General features: G+C 43.6%; 1 protein-coding gene across 1 annotated transcript in view; it reads left to right on the forward strand.

Annotated features, from left to right (window-relative positions):
- The window catches only part of LCMT1 (leucine carboxyl methyltransferase 1), a 19,180-nt gene extending 10,812 nt beyond the window's left edge, over window positions 1–8,368 (forward strand). The window contains exons 6-11 of the mRNA XM_010018772.1: window positions 1,374–1,476; window positions 3,239–3,359; window positions 4,117–4,218; window positions 4,638–4,729; window positions 6,708–6,805; window positions 8,346–8,368. Of these exons, the coding sequence (XP_010017074.1) occupies window positions 1,374–1,476; window positions 3,239–3,359; window positions 4,117–4,218; window positions 4,638–4,729; window positions 6,708–6,805; window positions 8,346–8,368 (539 nt within the window). The remainder of the gene's footprint in view (window positions 1–1,373; window positions 1,477–3,238; window positions 3,360–4,116; window positions 4,219–4,637; window positions 4,730–6,707; window positions 6,806–8,345) is intronic.
- The last annotated feature ends 252 nt before the right edge of the window (window positions 8,369–8,620 follow it).

An 8,620-nucleotide genomic window follows, 5' to 3' on the forward strand; every position in this document is an offset into this window, starting at 1 on the left:
GTAACTCTCCATGAACTGTTCTGGCTTCTCTATCTGGTCAGAAATGTTGCTGGGAAGATGGCTATTGTCACTTGCTAGTGCCATTTTCAGTTGCTCACTTGAAAACTAAATGGACGTGCATCTCCCACACTTTGAAGCACTGCTTAGTTTAAGAAGTTGCCTTTTCCCTTCCATCCCTCATTGTTTTTTCTTTCCTCTTTCGTTTCTTCTCCTGCAATGGAAAACCCTTTCATCCTGCCTCTTCAGCCTCTTGGCTTTTCTGGCTCTCTTCATGTAGCTCTTGACATCTGCTCCTGTGTTAGTGTTCAGGAGCTGTGTCTGGCTGCAGCTCATCCCAAGCTTGCCACTGCAGGCACATATGGATTGGCCACTTCAAACTCTTACCCCGGGTTTTTCAGTGTTTAGCTTATTTTACCTCTTTTGCTGGTAGGGTAAGAGAGGAAGCTTTGTGCTTTTCTGTCCTAATGGCTTCACTCTAGTAAAGCTGAAACGTGAAAAGAATAATCTGATCTATTCCTGCAGAACTTTGGTTTTAAGTGGGTTTGATGCTGCACGTGCAAAGTGCTTTCTGTGGGGGCTGGGCTCATTGAGTGCAATGCATTGCAACTGGTTGTCAGAATTATTGATGGCAAGATGCTCGTGTAGCTGCTGGCTTCCTTCCAGTTCTGCTAGGATGGCAAAGCATCTTTGACTTCAGTGTTAGTTCCTCCTCCATGTTGGAAAGCGTTTGCTTGCTGCCTGTTGTAGCCCAGGGTGAATATGTGTTTCTCAGAATATCTTTTCTGACTGGCCTCTACACTATAATACCATTGCTAGAGCACGCAAAAAGGCTAAATGATAACTTCTTTTGGCACCAAAATCTGTCTCGTACCCATATTCACCATATAGCTGTATGTATCATTAATTTGTATAGCTGTATCTATTGTTAATATTTGCAACATTGTTACTCTTACTCTTTCAGGAATTTATATACTTTTTTTAGTGTAGTTCCTCATGTACATACAATGGGTCATTTAAAAAGACTCTACAATCAAAACAACCCCCCACACCTTTAATCTTCACATTTTAAATCTCTCTGCATTCCTTGAAACCATGGTAACGGGTGGGATAACCCATCTGCATTAGAGTGGCTGCCGAGTGAAGGAGGAGGCTTGTGGCAGAGTCTGATGCTGGTATGTCACCATCTGTAAACCACGGCAGGCAGGTAGAAGGGCAGTTAGTGCTCTAGAAGGAAGAGTTTGCTGTTGATGCTAGGTATAACTGATCAAACCCTCACTCCAAATCCACATGTTCCTGTGTAATTCATCTGAGTTGTTTATTTCCCCATCCTTCCTGTTCGTAACCTTTAGTGTCTCAACATTTTCAACTTGCAGATTCTCACAGCCTGGACTCCAGTCGATATTCCATACAAGGAGCAGATCTCCGTTTCTCATCGGAGCTGGAGGAAAAGCTGAAGAAACATAACCTGGATGTGCAGTAAGATTATCTTCACTTTTAGGGAGTTTTATGAGGGCTCATGAAGTGTACTGGTGAGAGTCAAAGTCAGGCTTGGGCATACAGTAGCTGCATCCAATGCTCATTATGCCATTTCCATGGTTACTTCTTCCTGAACCCCTGGAGCAGAAGGAATTGTTCAGACACCTCCTGCAGCCTCACAGAGCCTGCTGGCACTGCCAGGACTGCTCCAGGGCTGAAGCAAGGTTGTTCCTTGTGTAGCCTATTCTGCAAACTGCATTTTCATCCTTGTTCTTAAAACACTATGTGGCTTCTGTGAGTGGTTCTCTTTGGGGTCTGTGATCCTGTCACACAAGTTCCAGTGATTGTTGCAGAGCAGGAAGCTGTGATTCCTTCTCGATTCCCCCATCCCTTGCTCTGGAGGGGATGAGTTCCCACAACAGTCGTTTTCTGCCTCAGAGCTCACACAAGTTTTCTTTTTCTACTTCATGAATCAACTCTTTTGGAAATCTCTAGAAGAGTTACCCCTTGCTTGAATTAGGTTGAAATTTAGTCAATAGAATCACAAGTTATTCAAGGGGAATCTCTGACTAGAAATGTATCCAAATGTCATAAATTGCTTTTTGAAAGAGTTGCTTCAGTTGCATTTAGCTTCAGTGTTGAGTGATGGGCAGTACCTAGAGCAGCGAGCATGTTCCACCCCATGAGCTGTATGAGTCAAGACTTCTGGGAGCTCAGCTGCTAAAATGAAGAATAATTCTGTCAGTCTTCAATTATTTCAGAGTTTTATCTTTGTAATTATTTTCTGTTGCCTCCACTTAACCCCCCTGTTGTTCCCTCCACCTTTGACAAGTGATTGCCTGGAGTCCATTGAGAATTGAACTCCAGAAGCTAATACCTGGGGGTTTATTGTTCAAGCATTAGGCTTCTGGAAGGGGCAAGATTTAAGTTTTCAGAGTGGATGATGGACATACCTTTCAAATATAAGATATATAAATAGCAGCTATCTGGCTGGGTGGGAGAGAGCATATGGGCAAGCAGAATGCATCAAATTGCCATTTAAATCTTTACACTTCCATCCTCTGAAATCTTGCCTTGCTTGCCTACATTGCTGCTCCTTGTGGGATTTCTCTTGCTTCTAGTGACTTTTTTTTCCTGTTCATTCTAGCAATTAAAAGAAGACTCCATAATTCTGAGCAAAACTACTCGTGTAGATGTCTATTTTTCTTTCTCTGTGGATGGAGGGGGAAGAGGCAATGTGCAAACTGTAGATTGCATTTTGCTAGATAATAAAGTGGAGCTTATTTTGCAGATACTGAACACATTTGTCTAATTAAAATTCTTCATGGAACTTCTTTAAAGAGAAAACTTTTTCCATTTTTATTCCTAATTTAACTGATCTCTGAAAGAGAGCACATCATGTATACAGGGAACAGCTCTTCTGCAGAATGACTTTCAGTATGCACTTCAGTTCATGCACACAGCTCAGAGAAGACTTAAAGAATACACAGTCCTCTGTGTTTGCAATGTGGCTGATTATGGGGAGATTGTTTCCCAAAGTCTCTGTGTTGTAACCCCAGGAGTCCTCTGTGGTTAAGTCATTGCCTGATAGAAAACCCAGTTCTAGTCAACTTAAGTGATTTTACTCAGTCTTAAATGTGTAGTTCATAAAAGGGGTAGTTCTTTTGAGAAATTTTGGGGACATAAAATTACTGGCTTATAATTCCTTATAGATTTTTCTAGTTCTTTTGCTAGAAATAGTTCTCTTGTTTTTGTTTCCCAGTTTGCCAACGCTGCTGGTGGCAGAGTGTGTGCTGGTTTACATGACCCCGCAGCAGTCTGCAAGTCTCCTCAGGTGGGCAGCCAGCACCTTCCCAGTGGCAATGTTCATCAATTATGAGCAGGTAAAACAAAACTAGCACTTTTAGACCCCAGTTATTGTCATCAAGGGTGGAAGTTCTGCTTGTGAAATGAGTGGGCCATGTCCCTTTGTACAGAGAGCAGTTTCTGCTGAATTTCTGCAGTAATGTGTTTTACCTTGGAGATGGGAAAGCTCATTGTACACAATACAGAGCTATTCTGAAAGACAATTTCTGGATTATGTTGAACCAAAGTGGTTGAGACTTAATCCGTATGTGGAGAAAACCATAAAATATTGATTTAACTAAGACAGAAGAAAAGGAAATGGTGCTGAATGTTGGATGTGAGTGTGTAACATTACATAATTGCCTCTGTGTTCTTTGGCAAAGGGGACCAAAAATCACATCAGCATGAACTCAGCTTCTCTGTATGGAAGTAAAATGCTGCCTTGGGGGAAGTAGGTGGCTCCAGGAATTAGAAACAGGATCTTCTAAGCTGTAAATCACTGCTAGAGAGCTGAACCAAGTTGTCAACAACTTGAAGCAGAGTCAGTTTTCAGTGCCCAGTCCCTGTGGTACCATTGTCACCATTAAACTAGCATTTGACTTGTAAACCTGAGGTAGCTGAGGAGATTGTGGCAGTGGGAAATGAGACCTGGTGTGAGATTCTGAAGCTTACTTTAATGTTATCCTGTACATTTTGTGACATGGACAATTCAAGAGTTTAACCAAGTTACTGCTTTTCACTGGGATTACATTCTTTTCGGAAGGAGGAACACTTTTGTCTCCTTCTCTACCTGAGGTGAACATGACAGACCGATTTGGACAGATCATGATTGAGAACCTGCAGAGACGACAGTGTAACCTGGCTGGGGTGGAAGTCTGCAAGTCCTTAGACTCTCAGGTAAAAGGGGCACAGAGCTCTGTGTGTGTTGGATATCAAAGTTAATCTGTCTGCAACTTCTGCCTCTGTGTGTGCACTGTAAGGCTCAGAGCAATGACCAAAGCAGGGCTGGTGGAGCAGCTGCTACCTGATGAAATCCTTTGCTATCCCCCTTACACGGTTCCCTGTTACAAGTGCCATAGTTGCTTGTTATCACTTAGTTTGGTAGCTGTACAAGAACTGCAGCAGATCAGAACACAGCTCCATCTATCCCACTGTCCTCTCTGCACAGAGGTTAACAGCAGATGCTTAGAAAAGAGTGTAAATGCTCTTCAAAGCACAGGTCAAGCAGATGGCACCCAAAATCCTTAGGGGGAAAACTGTTCTCTGGCATTTTTCCTTGAGTTGTCTGAAAACTCTGCTACTTGTTTACTTCACAGAGGGAGCGATTGTTGCTAAACGGCTGGGAAACTGCACATGCCATTGATATGATGAAAGTGTACAGCTTTTTGCCACAGGCCGATGTCAAAAGGTATTACTGATAGCTTGCTTGCAGCCAAAGTCATCTTCAGATGCCATTGCCAAGGTAGTTTACATCAATATGGAGTATGGGATCCCCTAGTATGACAGAGCGGAGGCTGTGTGCAGATGCAGAACATGTCTGAGTGGAGCTCTGCAGAGCCTGAAGGCTAATGCCTGGAGCAGCATTAATGATCCAGAGGGTTATTGCTGCCAGGAGTAGACTGGCAGTGCTGATGATTTATTTGGGTGTGATAGAAAGCATCTTATGACTGCAATTTGCAGCTAAAAGATGCTACAGAAATGCTGTGTTGAGTTTTTAGAGTACCTAAGGTGGTTCTCGTGGATATGCAGCCTCCACAACACTAGATACGTGGAGTGGAGTGCTAAAATACACTCAGAACAGGCAGCCACTTTTCATGGCCCCAGGGGAGATGACATCCAGGTGTTTGCTCCAGTCTCGTAGGCCTGGGTGAGAATACTTATCTGTTTGCATTTTTACTACGAGTGGAAAATGGCCAGGATTGATCTTCCCTCCCTTCGTTCTTGGCAGCATATTTAGGTAATGAGCCAAGGCAGGGCAGTGATGTAGAGCTGTGACCTGGTTTACTGTGCAGGCAAAGAGGGAGAGGGAGGAGAAGTGTGCCCAACAGTGTGGGGTGATTATTTCTCAACAGATGGATGCATCTTCCATTCATATCATCATCATGAGCTAGGCTACTGGGTCTGTAGACAGCTTAGTACACAGAGGGTATAACCAAAGGCTGTTGTAACAGTAATCTGCATGGATTTTATTAAGTTTTTTGCATTAAAGAAAAGCTAAAAAGGGGAAACTGGTTTTAGTGGGTAACTTCTGAGGTATAGAATATGGAGTGTGAATTACTCCGAGTCATTCATTAACTATAGCTGGAATTGGCCAAACAAGTTACCTTGGTCAGAATAAGTGTTCGCATATGGGGATTTCTCAAAGCATGGAACTGAACAGGTGAGACTGGAAATCATAGGTTGTTTAAATGGGAACACTGACTGTGTGACTGCACCATATGGCACTTTCGGAGAGACGTAGCTTGTGCTGTTTTCTTGCAGCATTTTTGTCTACCTCAGATCTGTTCAGCTCCTTCCTCTTGTTCCAAATGCCAAGAGATAGGTGACGTAAACTCTGTCCCTTGGTATTAATGAGGCAAGTAATGCTTTCTCTTTATGAAAGTCCTCACAAAAGTGGTCTTCTGCAACACTTGCACATCTGTGAGAAACTTTTGCCCTACTTCAGATCCCCAGTAGCAGCCCTTCCAAATATTTAGCATGGAAATTAAGCACTCTGGTATTCAAGTAGAGAGAGGAATGTGCCAGGTTAAACTTTTTAAAGCAAGCACAGCTTGGGAGAAGTTCTCCCATTTGTTTGGTGGAAGACATTCAAAGATCTTGCTTTAAGAAGCCTAGGCAGGAGCCATTTTAGGAAAACAAATCCTCAGCTCTTGTATATGCCATTTGGTTTGTGCTTCATCATGAGCTCATGTGGGAGAGTTGTTAGAACGGCACTGGTGTACCCATCACTCTTCCAAGACATAATATGGACTTGTTATTGTCTGGAGAAAATACCATCTTCAACTGTTCACTGTAATCCTTTGGTAAAGAGAAATCTCCTTCCATTAGGACGTACTAGTGTGTCTACTTACATCCAGCAAGACCAGATACATGCAGTAAAAGGGGTTAGAAGAGAAATACTGGTATTTGTGAGAGGTTGCACAGATGAGTCCCTGTGAAATGACATGAAATTCCAGGGCTGAGAAGTTGGAAACATCTTGTGGGTCACTTGTTTCATTCATGGACAACAAAGGCTAGGAGTAGTGCTATCTTCATTATGAACAAATACTTGATTAATTTACTGCAAGGGTAACTGCCTTATTTACTATAGTTTGCACATGAAAGAGTACATTAAAAACTGTACTGAGGCTCCAGCTTGAATCACAATTTGTATTTTATCCCTACAGGATAGAAGGACTTGAATTCCTAGATGAAAAGGAGCTGTTTGAACAACTAATGCAGCACTACTGCATCTGCTGGGCTTCAAAGGACAGGAGTAATCTGGGTAATGTTCTGCAGCACCTAGGAGGTGACCCTTCACATTGAGATCTGATGTGGGAAGGCTGTGACTGTGCACACCCGATATGTGACAGAAGTGCCCCGTCGTAGGAATGGGGTCTGCGGCTGTGTCACTGGGGCTGTGAACACCTCCCAAGGGGTCTTTCGTGGCTGTTTCTCCACAGCCTTTTGAGGGTTTGTGTAAGGCATCTGAGTTGCCCAACAGGAAGCCCATGCAGTAGAGGGGAGTTAGAATCCTTACGCTGAAAGATGCCGTATGGGTTACCATAAATAACTGCCTGCTTTATACTATCAGTGCTAATTGAGAGGTTTACAAATCCCAGGCATGTAAAGCACCATATGGGCACACAGTATATGAAATCATGGAGTCCTGACAACAGAAAAATAAATCTGGGCTCCTTAGCTCAGTCTTCTTCTGCACTAGCCCCAGTTACAGCCACTTGAGACTTATGTTTGCCATGCTCCTTTCTCCTGGGGGAGAAAATTCCTGCAAGAATTGTGGTTCAGGGGGAGGACGGGTGTCTCCAGCCGTTCTTTGTCCAACTAAGAAGGACAGCTCTGTTGCAGGCTCAGTTTTAGCTCTATTTCTGTCTGCAATTTCAGGGACTTTAGTCTTTCTAGAAAACTTCTCTACCCACCATTTTATCCCTTCCTCCTCCCCTTCTCCTTCTCTGCCCTTCCCTGGCTCCTGACAAAGCAGTATTCAGGAACAAATTCTATTGTCTGCTTCTGAGCAAATGGAATAGATGTAATTGGCTGAAGCTGTGCAGCCAGACTGAGCAGCAAAGCATCTGATACAGCTGGTAAAACTAGATCTTCAGTACCCTGCTGTAACAGAGATGTGAGCTTGTGGTGTCTGCTGGCCTGAATCCACAGCTTTGATAGTGTTGAGCTGCAGAGATGCAGTTTCCATTTGATTTCTTACGACTAAAAGGCGATGACTGTAATACAGAACTAGAGGAGCTAAGGCCAAAATGTTCCCCTGCTCTTAGCAGCCAGTATTCCTGGGACCTCCAGCATTATTCTTTGCTGTGATTAGAGGAAAGTTTAGGACAATTTTGGGTGCTGAGCTTGTGTTACAGTGTAGCTTAGAAGTCAAAAAAGACAGATCTCAAAGGAGATAATCGGATGTCTAATGCATGGCTATGCCTTAATCTAAAGCAGCTTTCCTTTATCCGGTGTGAATTCACTGCCCTCTTTAATAGTACTTTCCTCAGCTTTCTCTTTTTAAATGTCATGGGCAGACACTGTGGTGTTCCTTCTGTCACGAATAGCTTCAGTCCTCCTTCAGATTGGCTTGTTCACATTAATTGCTGCATCACAATCAGAAAAGGGCTAAAAACGTACAGCTCAACCTGTCTCCTCGTTTCCTCCCCTCCCACCAAATCCTTCATGTTTAAGTTGGAAAAAACCTCCAGAAATTCTCAAAGCATCCCTCTTCCTATGTCTAACTGTCCTGATAGTAGTGAAGTACAGGTAGTATAAGAATAAACACTTGTTTCTCTCCACACCCCCTTCTCAAACAGGTCTTGCAAACATCACGTTCTGATGGGTTTGCTGGAGCGAAGCTGGGCCCAGAAGCCACAGTGACTGCCTTCTGCCTTCTGCTGGAGACAAGATCACAGAAATGATGGGACTTTGCATGTGCCAGGTTCCATCTGGCCTCTGTGCAAGCAGTGCCGGTGCAGGAGGTGATGGGTGCTGCTGGTGTCACTCCCCTGTTGGCTTTTGGTAGTTCTCATGGATTGTTGTCACCCATTGGTGAGCAACTGTTACCAGGCAAGACTTGCCCCCTGTTCCC

Source organism: Nestor notabilis, unplaced genomic scaffold (genome assembly GCF_000696875.1).
Source record: "Nestor notabilis isolate BGI_N333 unplaced genomic scaffold, ASM69687v1 scaffold25617, whole genome shotgun sequence".
NCBI classification, from domain to species: Eukaryota; Metazoa; Chordata; class Aves; order Psittaciformes; family Psittacidae; genus Nestor; species Nestor notabilis.